Raw genomic sequence first — 24,890 nt, forward strand, 5'->3', positions numbered from 1 at the left:
AATAATTTGGCTATGATGACATGATATCCCCTTGCAAAAAAAAATTAAGGGATGAAAAATAGGATTTCACTGAGAGAAGGAAGAGAAAGAGTAGGATATAATCTCACCTGAAAAAGCATAAAGAAGCTATTAAAGTTGAGGGGGAGGATGAGGGTAATGGCAAGCAACATTTAAATCTTACTCTCATTGGAATTGGCCCAGAGGGAATAACATTCATACTCAGTTGCATGTAGAAACCTAGCTTACCCTATAGAGAAGTAAGAGGGGAATAAGAAAAGGAAGATTGCTAATTGAAGGGAGGGTGATTTGGAGAAGGCAGGGTTTAGAAGTAAACACTTGTAGGTAAGAACAGAGGGAAGGAAAAAAAAATTAGGAACAAAATAGGAAAATAGGATCGAGGAGAACACATAATTGGCATGGGATATAAAATGAATAATTTTGATTATATTAAATTAAAGAGGTTTTGCACAAACAAAACTAATGCAAGTGAGATTAGATGGGAAACAATACATCTGGAAAATATTTTAAAAATTAATTTCTCTTGATAAAGTCCTCATTTCTCAAATACTTAGAGAAGTAAATCAAATTTATAAGATTACAAGTCATGCCTCAATTGGTGAATGGTCAAAGGATATGAATAGGCAGTTTTCAGATGAAGAAATCAAAGCTATCTATAGTTATATGAAGAATGTTGTATATCACTTGAATAGAGAAACATAAATGAAAATAACTTTGAGGTACCACCTCATATCTTATCAGACTGACTAATACGACAATAAGGGAAAAATGATAAATGTTGGAGGGGATTGGGCAAAATTAGGAGACTAATTCATTGTTGAGGGAGTTGTAAATTAATCCAACCATTCTGGAGGGCAATTAGAAGCTATTCCCAAAGGGCTATAAAACTATACATATCCAGTAATACCATTAATGTATGCCAAAGAGTTTTAAAAAAAAGAAAATGATATATTTGTTGAGAAAGGTTTATAATAGCTTTTTTTGTGGTGGCAAAGAAATGGAAGTTGAGATGATGTCCATCAATTGAGAGATGGCTGAATAAATTGTGGTATATGATTGTGATAGAACACTATTTTGTTATAAGAAATGATGAGCAGTAGGATCTCAGAAAAATCTGGAAAAACCTATAAGAACTAATATAGAGTTAAGTGAGCAGAACCAGTACAACCTTATACACAGTAATATTGTACAGTAATGAACTATGAAAGGCTTGGCTATTCTAAGCAATACTGTGATTAAGACTATTCTGAAGGACTTATGTGCTATCCACCTCCAGAGAGAACTAGTGACTTCAGAATATAGATTGATCATATTCTTTTTCACTTCATTTGTGTTTTATTTTTTGGATATTGGCTTTATATGAATTTTCTCCCACAACATGAACAATATGGAAATGCTTTGCAACATGATACATATATAAACTTGATCAAATTGCTTAGCATCTCATAGAGGGGAGGAGACAATTTTGTTGCTATAATTTTGGAAAATGTATGTAAAAGAGTGTTGTTATATGCCATTGAGAAAATAAAATATTAAATTAAAAAAGAAAAGTAAAAGATAACTCCTTTGTTCTTTAGAGTGATAGTGTCACAGTGAAAAAAATTAGTCACATTTTGATTTCTTGTCTAGATGATAAAAGATCCCATTAATTCAGAAATTTTGATAATTCATCTAATAACATGTACTTGTTTTCTTTGGTTCCTCTGTGTACAGATGATAAAATTAATTGTAGGCATGTAGCAAGACTGATAAATGAATAAAACTTTTCAAGCTACAGACTTGACTTGGTATTTATCTTATGAAATTTCAGTCCTGATAAGGCCTATGCATTACATAGGTAAGACAACTTATTTAGAGGCTGTTACAAATAATGTCATGGGTTGGATAATTTTAACACTCATTTAGATAGAACTTTTATAATATCACAAAGTATTGTGTTCAAAACAACTTTTTGAGGCTAGGTCAGTAATGTCTGAGAAAACTGAGTGTTTCAGTGGTTGTGATTTATATATGTTACACAGTTAGTACTAATGACAACATTAGATAAGACTTGAACCAAGGTATTCTGAATTTTACAACCCCTTATCTTTATCCTCCATTCTCTCCTCCTTTACTCCATTCTCTGTGAGTGTGCCTCATGGCTCTGTTTTCAGCCCTCTTTTGTGCCTTCCATGGTAAAGCAGGCAGTAGATAATTAACAAGCAATAATGACAGAGAAGGAAGAGATAGAAGAACAAAGAGAGTGATGTGACAAAAACCCAAATCCAACAGGATCATACTAAATCAGTGTCATATTCTACAGAAAGTTCAAGAGGAAAGCTAGGTGGCATAATGGAGAGTGGTGGATGCAGAATTTGGAAGAACCGAGTTGAAGTCTAGATTTAGACACCTACTAGTTGAACGATTCTGGGTAAATCTCTTAACCTCTGCCTCAGTTTCTTTATAAAATGATGACAATAATGGAACTTATCTTTCTACTATTGTGAGAATCATTTGAGCCTTTTTTTTTTTGTGCCTTCCACAGCTCTGGGGGTTTAAAAAATCATTTCTACACAAATAACTTTCTGATCTTTATATCCAGTCTGAACTCTAATCACAAAACATTAATTGACTCTATATTACTCATTTCTAAATCAGTGTCCTGTTGACATCTCAAACTCAGTATTCCCAAAACAAAAATCAAAATCTAATACTTCTCTTTCTATTGAGGGCATGATCAACCCTAGAATCACCCAAGTTTGCAATCTTATTGTGATCCTCTGCTCTTCACTCTCCATTATTATACAAATCCAGTCAACTGTCAAACTTTTACCATGTTTCTAGCATGTATACTCTTTTCCACACTTAGATGACAACCATCATAATTCAGAATCTCATCTCTTCTTCCCTGAACTAGCCTCTTAATTGTTTTCCCTACCTTGTCTCTCCATACTCCAATTCTTCCTTCAATAGGTGCTAAATTGATTTTTCCAAAAGTGCATTGAATTCTGGTTGCTCCCTCATACCTCTAGGATAACATGTAATGTCTTCTGTTTACTTTTAAAGCCATTAAAAAAACAGGTTCCTTCTTATTTAAATCCAGCCAAATTAGCTTTCTTATTGTTCCTTACACAGCATTTCCCACTTCCATACATTTGCACAAGCTGTTCCTTATGCCTCAGATAAGGATTCCCTCCTCATCTGCCTCTTGCTTCCTTCAAGTCTTAGCTCAAGTGATGAAGTTTTTCCTGATCCTCACCTTCAACTCCTAAGCTGCTGGTGTCTCTTTTCTCTCTCCTCTCAAATTATTTTGTGTAAATGTATGTTTGTGCATACTTTCTCCCTTTGCTAGATTATAAATTCCTTTTCAGTTTGCAACCCCCAACATTTTTTTTTCTTTGTCCCATAATAAACCCCTAGTCTAAATCCTTTTTTTGGGGGTAGTAATTTGGAAAACTAGACCAAGAGAACCTAAGTATCTGAAGTTGAATAAGTATATTTTTTCCTCCTGTGGTCCTTAACTCAAAGAATTTAAAGCTAGAAAAGATCTTTAAAGATCATCTAGTAACCTCATTTTACTGATAAGGAAACTGCAAGACAGAGAGATAATGACTCTCTAGAGACAGATATATGAGGAGTAAAGTCAGAATTTGGGCCCATCTCCAGGGTGCATTCTGTTATATGCCATTAGTGATACTATTAATAAGTAAAGCATCACTATATTAATAAAACTGTCACTGAATAGCCAGAGAGAGATTGGGAGTACAAAAAATACATATGAGAATGTATACTTAGACATTGGGAATATGGGTGAAGAATACAAGAACTGAAAATCAAGAATAAGCAAAGTGATATAAAGAATAAGCAATAGTTGTAAAGATTTGTAGTTAAATATTTAAATAGTCTGTGTTTAAGGTCAAAGTTTGAAGGAAATATAATTAGCTGTTCAGTTATATCTAAAATGTCAGAGATATTGAGATGTATTTGAATTACATGTCTTTTTCTTAAAAGTAATCACTTCATACATTAGGAGAGAGAGTTCTTTTAGAAAGGTAAAGTTGGAAATGTGACTGGTTAGAGGGGTAAGGAAGACTGTTTCCATCATTTATAGAGAAAACAAATACATGTAAGGGTTGATCCAGATTGGTAAAGATGAAGTTAGATTTAAAAAACAGCAAGGAGACTTGTTGAGATTGGAAACTGCTCTACTTTTATGAGAAAGAAACAAAAGACAAGGATGTGCATATAAATTTATTTGCTTGATGGGGGAAAAGGGCAAATTTAATGTTTTATAAGGTTGGTACAAATTCAACTCAATTTCTGAATAAGCATTTATGTAGTGCTTGGTACATGGCTGGCACTGTGCTAAGCACTTTATAAATATTACCTCATTTGATCCTCACAATAATTTTGAGAGGTAGGTATCTTTATTATCCCCACTTTGCAGAAGAGAAAACTGAGGCAGTCAAGGTTAAATGACTTACCCAACATCACATAGGAAATGGCTAAATCTAGATTTGAATTCAGGTCTTCCTACCTCAAAGCATTCTTTCCTCTGTGCCATGTGACTACCAGTAATTGGAGGGCAGTTTCTTGATAAAGAAAGAGAACCAGACTAGATGCCTGAAGACTTGGTTGCTTTCATGACTCTTTGGGCTTAGTTCTGTCTTGCTGATAGAACTGAACATAAATCTTCTCCAAAACTTCCTTATATCATTCTACCCCTTCTTAGTCTGCAGATCTGTGCAGTGATAATTTATGCTCTTCACAAAGTACTACAAGTTCATCTGAATTGATTTTTAATTAAATTATTTTTATATAGTTATATTAAGTTTAATAATTACTTATTGAAATCATATGAAAAAATATTCTAAATCCTTCCTGATTAGAGAAAGGTAGATCAAAACAACTCTAAGGTACCATCTTACACCTAGCAGAGTGGCCAATATGACAGGAAAGGGAAATAATAAATGTTGGAGGGGGTGTGGCAAAGTTGGGACACTAATGCATTGCTGTGGGAGTTGTGAATTGATCAAACCATTCTGGAGGGCAATTTGGAATCATCCCCAAAGGGCTTTAAAAGAATGCATGCCCTTTGATCTGGCATTACCACTATTGGGTTTATATCCCAAAGAGATTAAAAAAAAAAAACTGGGCAAGGACCTGTTTGTACAAAAATATTTATAACTGCTTTTTGTGGTAGTAAAAAATTGGAAAATGAGGGAATGTCCCTCTATTGGAGAATGACTGAATAAATTGTATGTGATATTGATAGAATATTATTGTGCTATTAGGAATGATTAATTGAAGGATTTCTATATGAACTGGAAGGACCTACATGAACTGATGTGCAGTGAAATAAGCAAAAGCAGTAGAATATTATATGTAGAGACTGTAACATTGTGGGATGATCAAATGTAATAGACTTTGCTACTAATAGCAGTCCAATGATCCAGGACAATTCTGAGGGACTTATGAGAAAGAATGCTATTCACATCTAGAGAAAGAACTAGGAGTAGAAGTCCAGAAGAAAACATGATTTATCACTTGTTTATATGGGTACATGATTTAGGGTTTTGGTTTTAAGGGATTGCTCTTTTAAAACAATGAATAATATGGAAATGGGTTTGAGTGAATTTATTTATTTTATATATATATATATACATATATATATACATACATATATACACACATATGTATCTCCATTTATTTTTTATTTATATATATATATGTGTGTGTGTGTGTGTATTCCAATGGAATTGCTTGTCAAGTCAGGGTGGAGAAGAAGATGAGGGGCTGGAGAAAATATGAATTATGGAATTTTTAAAAAAATAAAAATAATTTAAAAAAGATGGAAACAATTACTTATTGAAATTTTGATCCAAATAATTCTTAGTTTAAAAATTTTAATAAAACAAAATCTTTTTTCTTTTGCTTGCAATATCTCTTTTTTATAACCCCCCTTTCTTAACACTGCTCAGATTGTTGAAATTATTTCTAAAGCATGTCTTCTTAGCTGCACTTTTTCACTATCCCTGATTCACTCTTTTTTTTTTCTTTCTTTTTTTTAGCCCTTTCCTTCTGTCTTAGAGCAGAAGAGTGATAAGCTCTAGGCAATGAGGATTAAGTGACTTGTCTAGTGTCACACAGCTAGCATGTATCTGAGGCCAAATTTAAATCCAGGACTTCCCCTCTCTGGGCCTGGCTCTGTCAATCCACTGGTCCACTTAGCTGCCCCCTCAATTCATTTATTTTTTATTTTATTTTATTTTTTTAAACCCTTACCTTCTGTTTTGGAGTCAATACTTTGTATTGGCTCCAAGGCAGAAGAGTGGTAAGGGTAGGCAATGGGGGTCAAGTGACTTGCCCAGGGTCACACAGCTGGGAAGTGTCTGAGGACAGATTTGAACCTAGGACCTCCTGTCTCTAGACCTGACTCAATCCACTGAGCTACCCAGTCCCCCCACCCCCCAATTCATTTTTAATACCATTCTCATACTAATCTTTGTTATCTGTATATTAGGTCATGTCACTCTGATTGAAATGTTTTCAGTATCTTCCAATTAAAGCTTAAACTCCTTTGACTAGCTAATATTCCACCTTTCTGACTATAAATTATATTACTATATGCAAGCTGAATTATTCTATCCTCCAAATGTTTTCTTACTTGTTCTAATTCAATAAAACCTTTCTTCATGAATCCTTTCCCTGATTATCTTTCCATTGATTATCTTTTCCATCATTCCCCTCCACATTTCATAGAGAATTTTGTTTTTTTATGTACTTATCTAAATATTTAATATATTTTTCAAAATTTATTAATGGGTATTGTAATTTTATGTTTTAGTAAGGTTGCAAGTTTCACGAAAGTAAGGAACTTTAACTTATTTTGGTAGCATGGTACTTTCACAATAAATGATCATTAAATGTTCATTGAATTATTAGATTTCTGCATGATTCAAATAAAAATGTTATCTTCTAATTTTTTTCTTTTCCTATCTTTGTGTATATGGAAAGAAAACAATCTATTTTGTTTCTTTTATTGGTTGCTATTGTTCAAGAATTCATTATCCAGTGGCCAGATCACTCATGGCAAACCTCATAACTGTACCTAACTCAGTTGGTATCTCTTTGGACAACAGATTCAGTCTTTCCTCCATACCATATTCACAGCATTTTCATCTTGGTGTAACTTGCCAATTCTCACACTTCCCTGACATAGCTCTGAGTTAGCTCATTAAATACAAGTTTAGAGCAAAATATTTTTGTCTAATAGTTTAAATTTCATTTTGAAACAGAAGCTGTTTATATCCATGTGTTTGTCTGATTAACAGATACCCATTTTGTGAAGTAAATTAAAGTAAGTTGGCCTTTTAAACCAAAACTAAGGGCCTTCTGTAAATGTAAATTGGATTTTTATTATTATTAAGGGAATAATTAGATTGATGTTAGCTAAAAAAAATCAGCTCTTTCATTAAATATACATAGCATCAACTCATTGAGGGCAAACCCAGAAACTTAGCTATAATTTTGTAATTGGCCCCAAAAGGCCCGAGTTTGGTTTTGTGGAAAATACATTATTGAAAGAATTCTAATTATATATAATTCTCTTCTCTGCCTTTAGCTAGAATTCCATTGTCCCTAATTTGTGATATAATATCTTGCACTGGAAGAAGACTTGAATGTCAAAAGGCTTTTGTGACAAGTATTTTAGTAATGCCAAAAAAAATTTTTTTAACTCAAAATAGATGTAGTCAAATTCCTTCACAAGAATTTCGTGAGGACCTTTTGGTATAAGAAAAGAATGTTACACTTGCAAACAACCCTCTTATTTCACACTTGATATAGGTGAAGTTGGTTCCTTTTCCTTATTTATTTTTAGCTTCATTAAAAATTTTTTTTCACTTTTAATTGTAAAACTAATGGGGCCAAATATAAGATGGTACTAATTTTTCTCTCTTTTTTTGTATAATCTTGTTGCATGTCTCTACATAAACTGTTCTGGCCACTCATCATAGTAACCAGCTGGGCCATTTCACCTGCTGGAGCCATTAAAGAGGACTCTCTCCCCCTAGATTAATCCCCTCCGACATTAGTTTTTTGCACTGACAACTGGAGCAGGCATTCAGAATTTGCAGGTGGCCAGTGTGACGCACATAATTGCCTACAATTTTAGGCAATGAATAAAAATGGTCTACATTACTTGTCAAAGGTTGTATATGCAGTGCCAAGTGAGATCTATGGGAAGCCTTTTAGGGTTTAAAGAACAGTTAATAGCAAGGCTGCACAGTGCTTTTTTAATCATAATGCATTTGTAATATAGCACTTTGATCTTCTCCTTGTAGGAAATGGTGTTACATTAGCCACTTTTAAACATTTATGAGTGAAATTCAGTTATAGAAGAGTAAAAGTGATTATTCTTAGGCAGAACATGTTAGATTTCATTAAAAGTTTTCAGCTTGCCCCTTCCTTGTTAAAATCTGTGGGGAGTCCTGTTCCTGGAGGGTTTCAAATCAGGATGTAAGGATGTAGGGATTTTTCCTTATTTTTTTCCCCTCTGAAACAGCAAGATTTAGAAGGAAGGTATACTAAATATTGAGATAATTTATACAAGTGGATGTTTATAGAAATAAATGACATTTGGCCAAGCAAATACATTGATGAAAATCCAAGAAATTCATTTTTAAAAAATAATTAATTGTATATTACAATAAGTTCTATGAGTACATTATTTAAAGCATTACCCATAAATTATCTTTAACAAAAAACAGATGACTCTCAAATGCACTACTTCTGGAAGAGCCAAGTTTGACCTTTCAGACCCAAGAGCCTTTTATTAACACCTGCCTGTAAGGAGAACCTTGCCACACGCAGCTTTTAGATTCAGAACCACAAAACTGATGAGGAAAGGCTTGAAGGGTTCAGTTTGTGTCACTTGCTGTTTGCCGTTTCCATTTCACAGATGATTAATCTTTCTGTGAAGAAAGGCCAGAGAAACAAAGCACATTGGGCTCTTCCTGCAGTTACTCCTTCTGAATGCACACTAGCTTGCTAACTAAAAGGCCTTTAGATTTCCAGCAGAGAGAGATGTTCTGAAAGTGAATGCAGCTGGTTGGAGGTCACCAGTGCAAGGCTCTTGCCATTGTGTAATGGAGGCTTTGGCAGGTTTCACTTTTTTTGGGGAGGGGGATAAGGAGGAGGGAGAAGGTGCTAGCAAAAATTTAATTCTGAATAAAAAGGGGTTTGGGTCAGTTAGATTAATTTTTTGAAGGCTGGATCATCACTAATAGGCTCAATGTCTTCTACAGTTTTTTTTAAAAAGAAAAGACATAATTTAGTTTCTCCCTCTTATCCCCTCCCCCTTTAATTGTATGTTTATCTTGTATTTGGGCTCAGCCACTAATGGTGAAACATTACCCTACTCTAAAATGTGGTTGAATTGTATTGATTTAAAGATCTTTACCAATTTTTTGGTGATAAAATACATTCAGTATACTTTGAAAAAAACCACAAAGTGTGTTTTACTTAATCTTACAGTTTTTAAACACAATTATTCTTTGACTTTTAGTTCACCTTATAGAATGGAATTGCTTTTGTCTTAAAGGTTAAAACAATGCATATCCTTAGCATCAAAATTATGTATTTGTACCTTATTTGAGCTAAATATATTTATCTTTAATTGATTTCTTCTTTTTATTCCTGTGTAGGACATAATGTGCAAAATTAAAACTTGGGTTATAGATGAAAAGAAACCTGTACGCTTCTATCATGATTGGAATGACAAAGAGGTAAGCAAGAAATATCATGCCTCATGTTAGTAGCTTTTTTTATTAATGGTTTTATGAGAGTAACTGCTATTTTATAGTGATTATAACTTTCTTTTTTACTTTACTTCTATCAAAGAATACTATTTCTAGATTGTTGAATTTTCTCTAAATATGTTAATATATTTAACATTTTAGAAATAAAAATGACAAATTAAAAGTTTGATTAAAAATTATTTGATATGCAAATATTATGTATTTTTTAAAGAATTCTATCTTTCTGCCTATATTTTAGATTGAAGTATTGAATAAACACTTGTTTCTGACTTCAAAACCAATGATCTACTTGGTTAACCTTTCAGAAAAGGACTACATTAGAAAGAAAAACAAATGGTGAGTGACCTCCCCTCCCCCCTTTGACTTAATAGATACACATAGCAGAAACATCTTTCACATTCATTTCATATATAAGTACCTATAAATAATATATATTTTTTGAGTATTATACATTTTAAATTTTATATTGCTAATTTAGCCAAGTTAAGAGTGCTCATGTGAAAATTTGGTTTTAGCCCTTGAGTTGGAAGCCAGGTGAGGTGTTAATTTATAGCCACATACATTGTTCTTGAAAGTCCGGTCTTCTTCTGTATAGCAACTCTTATGAAAAAATTCCTATTATTCCCCTACCCCCTTTTAAACCTTACATTTTTCTTCAATTTTAAGTATTCTTATTTAGTTTTAAAGTTAAGAATTTGATGCAATGTTGAATGTTTTTGTAATGTCAAAATATCAAGTTTTTTAAATTATGAAATTATGTATAAACATTAAATATAAAATGTAAAGCTTAGTTCTTAAAAAATTCTAAGGAACCCATGTATGCATTTGCCTCAGATAGTTACATCTTTAATCTGCCATTTTTGATTCATCAGAATTAGCAATATTTGATTCATGCACTCTCTTCAAAAAGTTATATATATGCATATATCTGCATGCATGCACATGCACATATTTGCATCGTACAGAGATTGACTTGCTTCGTTGGACCCACAGTATTTTCTACTATTAAGTCATCCAAACAAATCAAAACTATCCAAAGCAAAATATCTGAATTCTCTAAAAATACACCCTCTGTTTCTCCCTGTACTTCATTAAGTACTTAGATGCACATGGTTTCAATTTTCCATTAAAAATTCTCATTTCCATATGATATCAAAGAGTGAGAAGGCTTTAAACTGAAAAATAAACATTCATAGACTGGAAGCCAAAACAATAATTAATGTCAGATGGTTAACTCCAATAAATCATTAGAATAAATTCTGTGAAATTACTGCAACTAAAACTGCCCTGTTGATACTACTCTTAGACATTTTGAATTTTTTGATAGCAGGATGAACTTCTATTGGTAAGACTTTAGGAAACACAAACTTAAAATGGAAAGTTTGTTGGAACTGACTAGCAGTCTTTTTTTCCCTCAGATAAATTGATTGTAAGAAAAAAAAATCAGTTCTGTCTTGTTCCAAAGCCTTGTAAATATGATGATTAATATGTCAAATTGTTACTTTTGAGAAAGAATTTTATTATTTGACTTGAATGTAATAAATCTTAGCACCCTAGTTTTTAGTGTAAATGTCAAGTTTTCCTGAGGCTCAGAACAACAATACAGACATCAAAGTTTACACGAAAAAGGATGAGTCAGTTTCCTTGCCCAAAAGGGCTCCTCACACCTGTATTTGGATGATTACAGGTAGAACTCACTGGCTCTAATTGTACAGTAAATACCATTTCCCAGACCCTAATGGCAGACAGACTGCTTAGGAGACGCCAGTCTGTGATTTAGCTGTCGCCAGACACCCCGTGTTTTTTGTGATGCCAGTTGTGATGATGATATGGTTATAGCCAATTGAAAGTAAGCCTTTTGTATAAATTACGAATTTTTAATTTTTAAGAATTTGGAGATAAGAATTGGCCAGTCTCACAATATAAAACTTTAGGTGATTTTTGTGTATAGCTAATGGCCTAGGGTTTTTTGTTGTTTTTTTTTTTTTTGTTTTGTTTTGTTTTTAATAAATTCAGGTCTTGTGGACTTTATTGTAATTGTAGCTGAAAGATCAAAGACGGGTAACTGAGTGATGTTCCAGAAGAGAATTTACCACATAGCCATTTTCTGTACAGTTTCTGCCGCCTGCTGTTCCTATTTTCCCTCAAGCTAGCCATTGACTACCCCCTGTGCATCCCTGCTCGTAAAAAATGATTGAGGAAGTATTTGTCATGTATTTATGAGTGGGAAACATTGTGTGATAGGGAATGGCATCTACTGGAGCCAGAAAGATTGCCATTTTCCTTTCATTCAGACACTCTGCCACAGCTTTAAATCCTCTGTTTATGCAACATAGCTTTTTTATTAAAGTGCAGAATCAATTTTTATTATGAAGGATACTAACTGTGGGTTTCCATCTTTTATAGCAGTGCAAACAGATGTAAATGATTAGAATATATTTTTACTACTAGATGCCTTTTAATTTGTGTCAGAGTTTTTGGTTCTTGTTCTATATCTCAGTCCCATTTGCACTAGTTGCTCTACTAGCAAAAAAGTTTTGCTTTTAAAGTTTAATATGTGATGTTACTGTAATAGATTAAGGTTAGTACAGGAAGCAGTCAGCAGTAAATGTTTTCATAGGTCTTTTATGACTAGAAAAGTATTTAAAGTGGTAGAAAAGAAGAGGGAAAGCTTTTCTGATTGTGGACACATGAAAAAAAAGCTAAAACTATCTGTTTTAGTGGGGCATCATTTTAGAATTAATGAACATTTTAATTAAAAGTTAAAACATACTTAAATTTAAATGGTAATAAGTTATTTTTCAGTCCCGGAAAAGAAGAAAATCCTTTGAAAGATAAGGCTATTGTGTATTTGAGTAGGTGTATTGACCTTTTTGTAAGATGTGAAAACTGGAATGGCTCCAAGCATCTACTCACTGGCTTTAACAATGTTGAATTAGTCATTCAGTTGATTTATGATTAAGAACTAGCCCCTGAAGAGAAGCTGACATGGCAGCTGTGTTAGTTGCACTTGTGTTATGATCAAATGACAGTAATCCTGATGTTGTATGAGGAATCCACAGAAACCTTTTTTTTTTTTTGGTAGCATAACAAATTGCTATTCTTTGATTGAATGGTTAAAATTATATACAGAATTTTGATGGAGAGATAGGAATTTTCTATGGACTTCCAAGATTTCTTTTTTCTAAACATTTTCAGATTTCACTTATTCCTCAGATGGATGCAATGTGCAATATTAATTTTTAGTTGAAAGTGCCTATTGAACTATAGTATCAGGCAAAAATAGGACATTAGATCTGTCAAACCATTGCTTAATTAGGGGTTTATATTTCAATCTTTGTACCTTTGGTGCTCTGTTAGCAATAGTATGGCATCCAATTATGAAATCAGGTGAACAAACTAATTTCAGATCTACTCTACACCCACATTCCAGCTCATTATGATGTGTTGCATTTTTGTATGCTCTCTTGCTTCTCCTATTGAAAATTGAAGATAAAGAAGCATTTCATTTCCTCATTTATTATACTTTAAAACTAAATCCTCATAGAAAAGAGAAAGTATGACCTAAATTTAGAAACATTAATATTTATAACAGTTAAAGAAACTTTTTTATTACCCTGATTTTTCCAAGATAATGTACTCAATTTTGCACGGTATGAAATTATATAATCTGTGACCAAAAAACTTGATTTAAAAGAAATAGACATGTGGGGTTAGGGGAGTAGCATGTTAAATAAGAATAATATGCTAAGAAAATCTCTAAATTTTAAAAAGTGGTATTCCTATTCATATTGCAATCTTACCCAAACTTTATTATACTGTGATCCTATTTTTTTGCCTCCCCCCCTTTTCTGTTTGTATTCATAAAATCAATTTAGATTTATTTGTTCAGAATGTGGTTGAAAGATAGGAAATTTGTGGAATGAATGTAATTTTTAGGAGACTTGGAAAAGACAAGGCTTCATCTGTAAGAGCCAGAGATGCTACAACTAAATGGATGTGTTTTCATATGACATGCAATTATAAAAATGATTACAAGATGAATGTAAATTCCTTGAGGAATAAGTAGCTGATCTTCTTTTTTTGTCTTTGTATCTCTAATACTTTGTACATTATGAGCACTTACTAAGTTCTTATTGTTGAACTGAACGAGAATAGTTGTTCCTATGTTGAAATTTGTAGTGTAGCTTATACTCTTTCAAGTAAATCAATTTAAAAAGAGATTCAGTATTTTCAGTATAAGATTATTTTGGATGAACTACACTGCCTACTACATATAAAATGTGTACCATTTTCATTTATGTTTGTAACTTTATAGGATCTTATTATATAAAGCAAGATATTTCAAAAGTCAATGATTTTATTTCTGCGGGTATACTCTGTAACAATAACTTACTAATAGAGAGTTTTCTTGTGATTAACAAACTTCATCATATTTGTAGCCATATCTTCTAGAGATAGATTTTTCCAAAATTAGCTAGACTAGTCCTTAGACATAGTTCATAGCCAACCTTGTACTTAAAATCTGTCTGTCTTGGTATAATCTACCTGAAAGTGTGCTCTATTGGTAGTCAGTAGGGGGAGGATATTGGAATAAGCATGTATTTAGCACTTGCTATATGCCAGGTACTGTGCTAAGCACTTTACACATATTATCTCATTTAGTGAGATAATGAGATTGAAGGGTGGGGAAGCTAAATGATCCAGTAATAGACCACTGGACTCAGAGACAGGAAAACCTGAGTTCAAATTGTGCCTCACACATTTACCAATTCTATGATTCTGGATAAGTCAATTATCTTGTCTCATTCTCAGTTTCTTTATCTATAAAATGAAAGTGTTGAGTTGTTGGCCTCTAAATCTGTGACCCTGTCATCATATAATCATATGACTTTAGTATAGTAAAGCATGATATGCTTTTATCAACATTTTGAAATTCCATTCAAATTTTACAATTTTATCCTTGCCTTTAAATGCTAGATCACATGTTTAAGTTTGGATGTGACTAAAATCTTTTCATTCTTAACTGTTTATGTTAAGTTTCATACTTTTTCACTGTCAACTATTTGTCCATGTATCTATTATTACAGTTGCAAGTGCCACAGACTTCTTTAATTATTCTGAATGTTTATCCCCTTATTTGAAATTCTTGTCATAGTATTTTTTATATAGATCATTTTTTAGTATAGAAGAACTTCAGTTAGCATCTTTTTACTGTGGTGTTATTGCAAATGCTGCTTCACAGTAACTGTATTAGAAATTTTATTGAAAAAAACATAACATTTTAGAAGTAAAATGTTAAGCAAATGAACTTATAAATAAAATTATCTCATCTACAAATGGGCCGTGTCTGCCTCTAATCTGTTTTTAATAGTAGTATACTTAAGTGCTAAGATTTGTGCTTATTGAATTCCTTTGGCAGAGAAGGTAAAAGAAAATAATTAGACCAAGAAAAGTTTCTCAGAAAATGACTCCTGAGTTCAGATATATACAGAAGAGAAGATAACACTGAATTTACGAATAGAAGAGTATAACTTGTAAGTTAGCAAAAAAAAAAATCAATTAAATTCAGATTATAAATAGTTCATAGAAAACCATACCATATTAAAATTGCATGTTTATTCTACTGGCTAATGTTTTCCAAATTGTTGTAGTTGTTCAGTTCTGTTTAACTCTTAATGACTTTGTGGACTATCCAGCTCCTGGAGCACTTTTAGCAAAGATACTAGAGTGCTTTGCCATTTCCTTCTCTAGTGCACTAAGGTAAACAGGTTAAATGACTTGCCCAGGGTCACACAGCTAGTGTGTGTCTGTGGCTGTATTTGAACTTTAGTCTTCCTGACTCCAGGCCCAAGTGCTCTATCAACTGAGCCATTTAGCTGCCTCATTTTCCAAATTATACTAATTTTAATTTGTATCATATAAACATTCATCTCAGTGTTACATACTAGTCATGCGAGACATATCATGAATCAACTTTTTAAACATTTTTAATAAAACAAATAGGATGCTTCTTATTCTTTCCCTAGAATGGAGTCTTCAGAATTCAAAAACATAGAAGGAAAAAAAAACCACATGTGTATCATTCATCAACACAACTAGAAACCCTTCTAAATCTCAGTAGATGTACGATGGGAGTTATAGCAAAAACAAGTCATCACCCCTTGGCCAGCATGCTGATGAGTCTCTCCAAACTTAGCTAAGTTGCTCTTTGGAAGCCAGAGATACAGTTCATCATTGGTTTGGAATTCAAACCTTTTGTAGTTGAAAAGGTTGTTCCCTTAGAGTCCTGTCAACTTGATGAAGTTAAAGGCATAAAACCATTGTTTTGGACTTCTTATTATGTCTGAAAGGCTCAGATTATGCTTCCTAGATAGGTGAAAATTATCTACAGGGAATACTGTTCCCAAGCATCATAGAGTAATTATAGCAGCACCTGCATCTTGAAGAGTGCAAGCTGGCTGAACATCTAATCTAGGCACAGTCCTGGATGGGATCAGACTATTAAGGAGGTGAGCCTCTCCTTTGTACTATTTATTTCTGGCAGATAGACTTACCCAGAATAAGGCATTGACTAGACAAATAAAGAAGAACCAGAGTAGAGCTAAGAAATGTCAGGGCTTAGAACAGAAGTAGGTCCCTTCAGGAGTAGGAGTGAAGTCTGTAGGTCTGTTCAGTTCTTCCTAGGTAGAAAGTAATGACAGGCACTGAGAGTTAGTAGTCGAGCTCTTAACTGTAATAGCCCCACATGTGTTTTTTAGCACATTTCCTGAGAGGGTAGCAATAGCTAGAAATGGTAGTGGAGTTCATGTATAAATATCTCTGCTGACTACATGCTAATTTAGTTCTAACATGTAGTAGTATCTATTTTTTTTTGCATTTTTATTTTACTAAATATATTTACATGGACATTTTAATCAGGTTTGGGTAGTACTTGGGCATACAGCCTGTTCTGTGTGTTGAACACTTCTATTCTAGAGGACTTTTAAAAGTTCTAGGGCTTGATCTTATAGGAAAATAAGAGTAATTATGCTTTGACACAAGTGTGAACAGGCAGTAACAGAGAGCATCTCAACCTAAGAGAATAAAAAGAAAAGGAAGCAAGTGCCCCTGGAGATGGGGGAACAGTAATGTTGAAGAGCAGTCATGGACTTTGTAGTTCTTTAAGACTTATTGGAATGAAGATGAAACTTATCTGAATATGAAGATGTGATTCTCTGGCAACCTCAAATTCCTTTCCCTTCCAGGGAAACCCAAACTACAGAGAGTCATTATTAATCTGAATAAATATATCTGTGTCGTGGTGAGGGAAATGGAAGATATTGGAGAGGAAGAAGAATTATATTAACTTTTTAAGTTATAGGGAGTCCGTTTTCTAGTTTTTCATTTTCTGTAAGGTGAGTGATCTGGGTGTTCAGTTGGAAGCTAAGTAAAACCATCTCTATAGAAAATCTAAAGACTAACTATTAACTCTATTCTGATATTCTCAGACCAACCTTGGATGTGGGTAAAACAAGCCAGAATAATTTTTGAGAAGCACTTCAACTTGGATATAGTTTTGTGTAATCCCAGAATTTAGAATAGTAGGCTATGGATTACTCAAGCTTCATGGAAGGTTATGGCCCATTCAATCATTTACAATGTAATCTAAATTAGTTCAATCAGTTTGATGTCCTTCTAGTATTTAATTGATATTAGCCGTGTTGAAAGAATTGGAATTTTAATTGTAGCAAGATAGGTAGGCAATTTTGAAGCCTGGAGCCTTTTGTATGGTGGGCTGCCTAAACTCAGTAAGGCTATAGTGCAACAGGGGACTGTTGATTTAGAGAAATAAGGCAGAAAGAGGGAGAGAGTAGTTCTGAAGAGAGACTGAAGTTATTGAAAAATTTGTTTCTCTCTTCTCTATCTCCCTCCTGAAAGTATGACCCTCACATTTCAGGATACAGAACTGGAAATACATTAGAGATTATCTAACCAAGTCCTTCATTTTATAGGTGAAAAGTCATTGGAGCAGGGAAAGAGTGTTGGAATCTTTTTCTGTTATCTTATGTCCACTTTAGACTTACCAGGCCAAAGAAGCTTCTTTGCATAGTTAATATTAAATTGATGGAGCTCCCAGCATTGTTCAACAGAAAGCTAATGGATTTGGATTTAGAAGACTTGGGTTGAATTCTGATTCTTATATTTTCTATCTGTGTAACTTTGTGCAAACCACTTAACCTTTGAGATTTAAATTTCTTCTTCAGTGAAAAGGAAAGGAGTAGACTAGATGAACTAACATCTTTTCTCACTCTAAATTATGATCCTTTTTATTTTATCTAACAGATGCCCAGGGATTTTAAGTAACTAGCGCAATACCACATAGCTAGCAGATTCAAGCACAGCTCTTTTGACTTGAATCAAGTGCTCTTCCCACTACATCTTTCCTTTTTAACTTTATTAGCACATACTACTATTATAATATTAGCACCATTTTAGTTATATTAGATTTTACATAGGTCTTTTTACTCTCATCATGACATGTAACATTAATTCTATTAGAAAATATATTTAATATTCCAAGCAACTTTGGGCAAATTTGTGTGTAAGTAGGGGATTGTGGTGTTTGAAACAAAAAAGAAAAGATGAAGTGCCCCTATTTTTAAAACATTTTTAACATTCTGAACTTACTCAACCCCCACCCCTCCATCTGTCCTGTCTTCTATAGTAGATTGATCCATCTGTCACCCCAACCATCTCACTTCAGCCTCTTCTTATCAACTAGATGTTCCTCTACTGCCTATAGACATATCTGTTTCTCCTCCATCACTTGGTCCATTCCTTCCTCCTATTATCCCATATTTCTTCTTCCTTTTGTGCCTAAATTCCTTGAGAGTGTGGCCTATAATTGATGCATCCATTTCACTCTTTTCTTACCTCTTTACAGCCTTGTTTCTGACTTCATTGTTCAACTGGAACTGTGCTCTCCAAAGCAACCAGTGATCTCTTAATTGACAAACACATTGATCTTTTCTTAATCCTCATTCTTCTTGACTTCTCCACAGCCTTTAACATTGCCACACACCCTTTTCTCTTTGATATTCTCTTTCCTTTCCATGATACTCTTCTCCTGTTCTATGTAAAAGAGGGTTCTATGTAAAACCATGAAATCTCCATTTCCTGCAATTTACTTTAAGAATATGTATATAATTCTTTTTTTGTAAAATTTATAAATTCTACAAATTACTTTCAGTACTCTCCTCTTCTGTATTTAAACTATTTCATTCACCCTTTATTTCCCTCTTACTCTGATCTCCTTCTTCTCCCAACTCTCCATTTAAAAACTGAGAGGGGAAAACCCTAGTAACAAATAAGCATAACCAGTCAAAAGGGATATACATAGTATTTATGTCCAAATATGTATGTCTGCTTTTTCTGCCCATCTCTTTTGTCAAGAAGTGGGCAGTATACTTTATCAAAAATCCTCTGTGTTGGGGGCAGCTGGGGTAACTCAGCGAATTGAGAGCCTGGCTTAGAGGTGGGAGGTCCTAGGTTCAAATCTGGCCTCAGATGCTTCCTAGCTGTGTGACCCTGGGCAAGTCACTTGATGCCCATTGCCTAGCCCTTAACATTCTGTCTTGGAGCCAAGTCCAAGACAGAAGGTAAGGGTTTTAAAAAAAAATCCTCTGTGGACATGCTTAGTCATCACATGTATCAGAACTTTTCAAGTCTTTCAGAGTAGTTTTTTTTCTTTATAGTGTTGCTGTCATGTACATTATTCTCTTGGCATCAATTCATAAAGGTCTTTCCACTTTATTCTGAAGTTGTCTCTTTTGAGGAGAGGAGCCATGATGGCAGCATAGTAGCAGCAGCCTTCTGAATCTCCTTCCAATTGATCATTACATCAAAACTGGATGAGTAAAGGGGTTCTCCCACCAGAATGCAGCCTTAAAGGTAGGCAGTGTTTAGGGATTCTCACTCCATAAGGGAGTGAAACTGCACTAATCAAAGCTCTAGCTGATCACCCCTCCCGCACAGCACCTACCACTCCAGAGTCAGAGCGAGGGCCAGGGCAATCTCTAAATCCTCTGGGGCTGGCTGAAAACACCACAGACTTACCACTGAGGGCAGTGCAAGGCCTTAGCAGTGAGACTTGAGATGCGAGGCTAAAGAGCTCAGAGGAGCTTAGGCAGAAATAAGACTGGCCATAGCCAAGGCAGCAGGAGCTGGAAAGATAGTCTCAGGGCAAAATGCTTTAAAGCCTGCTACACAAAGAACATCACAGATCTACCTGCCCTCACTTAGGCTTCTAACTGGGAAGGGAAGATAATACCAAAAGAAAGCCCTTTGAGACAGAAGCTAAGAAAGCAGTGTCCACCAACAGACAGGAACCCCAAACCACTAGTGGCAAAAGGAATAAGCAACAGCAAAAAACCAAAAACAAACAAAAAACACTCTCAACCGTGGATAATTTCTATGTAGAGAAAGAGCAAAATATAGAGGCAACAGCAGAGAGTGACAAACAAGCAAACACATCCAAACTTTTCCCCCAGAAATGGAAATTAGTCATGGGCTCTTGAGGAATTAATAAAGGAGTTCAAGAATCAATTAAGAAAGATAGAAGAAAAATGAGAAGAAAAGTGGGAAAAAGAAATGAAAGTAATATAAAAAGAAAATAACAGCTTTAAAGAGAAAATTGTCCATATGGAAAAAGAGGCACAGAAATCAAATGAAGTAATAAGCAAATTGGAGACCAGAAATGACCTACCGAAAGCCATAAAAAGCAGGATAGACCAAACTGAAAAGGTAAATCAAAAGATCATAGCTGAAGATCAGTCTTTAAAGATTAGAATTGGGTAAGTAGAAGTTAATGATCTCATGAGACAGCAAGAATTAATAAAGCAAAATCAAAATTAGGAAAAAATAGAAGAAAGCATGAAATATCTTATCGAAAAGACAGTCGACCTGGAAAACAGATCTAGGAGAGACAATTTTAGAATTATTGGTCTACCTAAAAGCTTGGGACAAAATATAAGCCTCGATATTATATTACAAGAAATTATCCAAGAAAACTGCCCTGATATTCTTGAAGAAGAGGTCAAAATGGACATTGAAAGAATCCATAGATTCCCCACACACACCTTAAATACCCCCAAATCGGAATGTTACAGCCAAATTCAAGAGCTTCCAGGTCAGGGGGGAAATCGTTCAAGTGGCCAGAAAGAGACAATTCAGATTTCAAGGAGCCCCAGTCAGGATTACACAGGAACTAGTATCCTCCACACTAAAGGACCTCAAGGCTTAGAATATGATATTCAGGGAATGCAAAGAATTGGGTCTACAATCAAGAATCACCTATCCATCAAAATTGACTATATACTTTCAGGGAAAAGTATGGACAAAATAGAAGATTTCCAAGTATTCCTAAAGAAAAGACCAGAACTAAATAGAAAAATTTGATGTCCAAATACAAAATTCAAAAGAACCATTAAAAGTTAAATAAGAAAGAAGGGGAAAAAATTTTAAGGACTTCAGTAAGGGGAAATTGAATATATTCCTATGTGGAAAATGATATCTATAAATCCTAAAAGTTGTTTTGATCTTCATAGTAGATGGAAGAAATATTCATAGGTAGAGGTTATGGTATTAAGTTGTTTAAGATGATATGTAAAAAAATATTGGAGGGGGCAAAAAAAGAGGATGTTACTAAGAGAAAACTGGAAGGAAGAAGAAAAAGAGAATAAATTATACCACATAAAGAGCCAGGAGAGTGGGGGTGGGAGTGCAGGGGGAATAGTATTATAAGAAGGGGGGGAGGAAGAGTAATAGGTAATACTTAAACCTTATTCTCAGTGGAATCAGTTCTGAGAGGGAAGAACAACCAGATCTATTGGGGTATAGAATTCTATCTTACCCTACAGGGAAGTTGAAATGGAATAACAAAGTGCAGGGTTGGAATGAGGAGTATTAAAAGAAAAGGGAAAGATTGGGAAGAGGGCAATTAATAGACCTTAAAGAGAAATAAGAGGGGAATAAGAAGAGAGAGGTTTCGAAGGAAAGTAAAATAAGGGTGGGGAAAAGAGGGGTTGATTAAAAGCAAAACTCTGGTGTAGAAGGAAAGAGTGATAAAAGGACGTAACTAAAAGAGGAAATCAAAATGATGGGGAATACACCACTGTATTCATAACTTCGAAAGTGAATGAGATGAACTTACCTATAAAATGGAAGCAGATAGCAGAGTGGATTTAAAACCAAAATCCTATCATAGGTTGACTGCAAGAGACACATGTGAGGCAGGTAGACACACACAGGGTAAAGGTAAGAGCAGAATTTATTGGGCATCAACTGAAAAAAAGAAGGTGGGAGTCATAATCATGATATTTGACAAAGCCAAAGTAAAAAATAGATCTGATTAAAAGAGATAAGGTAATTATATCCTGATAAAAAAGCAGTATAGACAATGAAGAAATGTCAGTACTGAACATGTATGTACCAAATGGAATGACACGCATATAATATATATATATATATACATACATACATATAAATTTTTTTCAATTTAAAATCCTTACCTTCCGTCTTGGAATCAATTCTGGATATTGGTTCTAAGGCAGAAGTGTAATAAAGATAGGCAATGGGGGTCAAGTGACTTGCCCAGGGTCAAATAGCTGGGAAGTGTCTGGGGCCAGATTTGAACCTAGGACCTCTGGTCTCTAAGCCTGGCTCTCAATCCACTGAGCTACCCAGCTGCTCCGGGCATCTATGTTTTTAAAGGAGTAACTATTGGAGCTTAAGGAGGAAATTGATAGTAAAACTATACTAGTGAAAGACCTCAACCTTCCTCTGTCAGATCTAGATAAATCAAACAAAAAAATAAATAAGAATGAAATTGTCTCTTTCATAACTACTTTTTTAAAAATAAGTTTTTAATTAATGGCTTTTGGTGTTTTTGCATCTTTTTCCTCCAATATCCCTTCTCCCATCCAGAGGCCTCATAAATAGCATAATAAATATAATAAATACTTTTTAAAGACCAAAAAAAGGGAAAAAATGAGCAAAATGATCAATACATTAAAAAAAAAAGCCTGTAAATATGAACAGTGTATCATACTCTTGGACCTCCACTTCTGCAGACAAATGAAGTAAAATGTCTAAGCATAGCTTTTCTTTAGAACCATACTTTTTCAACTTGTGATACCATATAATTTTCTTATAATTACGTACCATAATATGTTCAACCATTTCCTAACAGAATACTCATTTCCCAATTTTTGACTACCTTGAAGAGAGATTCTATACACACGTTTTCCTTTTCTTTGATTTCCTTGTAATATAAACCTAGTGGTTTTATATAGCTGGGTCAAAGAGTAAACATGATTTGTCGTAGTTCTAAGCTCTGCCTGCAGTGCAGCAGTGGATCTACAGTCCCTCCAATATTTGTCATTTTCCTTTTTTATCATCTCTACCAGTCTGATGCTGTGTTGTGCTGCCTTTTGGTTTCACCTCTGGATTTTTCATGAGAGAGACTTAAAAAACCTCTGTTCCAATAAAGATCCATTTTTACTCCTGTGGGACTACATTCAGCTTTGTATTCTTTATGTTCTTGGTTGTAAACCTACAACCTTTGTCTTTTGAAATATTGTGTTCTAAGATCTTTAGATTTTAATAGAAATGGCCAGGTGTTCCTTACCCATAGTTCTTTTTTACTTTACTTATTTCTGGATGCTTTTGGTATTTCTTCCTTTCATATGGAGGCTCTGAATTTTTAATATGCCATTCCTTTAACTTTTTTGGTGGGGTTTTTTCTGAGAGTGATTGGTAGGGTTTTTTTTTCTCTCTTTACTTTCCCCTATGGTTTTAATAGGGGCAATTTTCATTAATGATTTCTTGAAAGACATTGTCCAAGATATTTTGGGATTTTTTTAATCATAGTTTTCAGGTGATTATTTCCCCTTGACTTTTTTTCTAGCAGTTATTTTAATAAAAGGTCTTTTTCTACCTTTAAAATCTTATGATTTTGTTTTAATATTTTCTTACTGCTTCATGAAGTCATTGATTTCTTCTTGGTTTATTCTAATTTTCAGAGTTTGTTATTTGAGTAGAATTTATGACTTTCTCCTATGAGTTACTTGTTCTCCTTCAAGTTCTTTTTTCCTCAAGCTTTTATATTTTCTCTTGCTTTATTTTTTTAGATATTCATGGAATCCTGGTGGCATTTATATTTTTCTTTTAAATCATTGCTTGAAGCTTTTGAAGTTATTTATTTGAAGGGATCTCTAGATCTGCAATAATCATTATTTGTTACAATTTTCTTTGATTTACCCTTTTCTTCAGCTTTAGTTCTTGAATTGAGACTTTGTGCCAAGGCCTAACTCTACCCTCCTGTTGTGCTTTTTAGTGGGATTATTAGTCTTTTGTCATCTTATTTTTGTACGTCTCCGTTCTTGCACTGACCTCCCCCTCCAGAAATTAGGCCCCCTGTCTTCAATACCCTCTCTGTTATCACTCTGTACTGAGACTTAGGGTCTTCAGAGTCCCTGGGCCAGAGCTTTCCTAATTTGAGTACTGGGAAATACATTGGTCACTGGCTCTTTTCCTGCCTTTTTCAGCTCCTCTAGGCTTCCAGGGTTCTCATATTTGGTCTAAATGACCATCATTAGTTTTTCTTGGGGAAGTACTTGCCTTTAGTCTGTCTTTCCAGAAGAGTTTACTTGTCATATCTCTGGTCATGTTATGTCACACAGTTACGGAGTAGAAGTAATTTACTGTATTTTCTCCTAAGATTTTTTGATCATTATTCTTCCTGCTACAAATGTCAAGGTTTTGCTGTAACAGATATTTGGGTTTGTGGATCATTTACCTTCTCTTAAGGCAATCATCTTGAGCAGGAATTGCTTATCATTTAAAGAAATAGATTTGGCATTTTAGTGCACCACATACTTAAATATTCCTTAGGAATAAATCTACTTAGTGATTTAAAATTTTTCTAGCCACATTTTTGATTTTCAAAGTATAAAAATATCAGGGGCATAAGCCTAGGAAAGATTGTGGACTAATTACTTAATATGAATAGTGGGTAGCTTCTATGTCCCA

The 24,890-nt window shown here is 34.0% G+C and overlaps 1 protein-coding gene across 1 annotated transcript in view; it reads left to right on the plus strand.

Annotated features, from left to right (window-relative positions):
• Positions 1–24,890, plus strand: part of OLA1 (Obg like ATPase 1) — a 274,336-nt gene that overhangs the window by 183,731 nt on the left and 65,715 nt on the right. Inside the window, exons 6-7 of the mRNA XM_044669784.1 lie at positions 9,705–9,785; positions 10,057–10,154. Of these exons, the coding sequence (XP_044525719.1) occupies positions 9,705–9,785; positions 10,057–10,154 (179 nt within the window). The remainder of the gene's footprint in view (positions 1–9,704; positions 9,786–10,056; positions 10,155–24,890) is intronic.

The sequence above is a fragment of the Gracilinanus agilis genome, chromosome 3, assembly GCF_016433145.1.
Source record: "Gracilinanus agilis isolate LMUSP501 chromosome 3, AgileGrace, whole genome shotgun sequence".
Lineage (NCBI taxonomy): Eukaryota > Metazoa > Chordata > Mammalia > Didelphimorphia > Didelphidae > Gracilinanus > Gracilinanus agilis.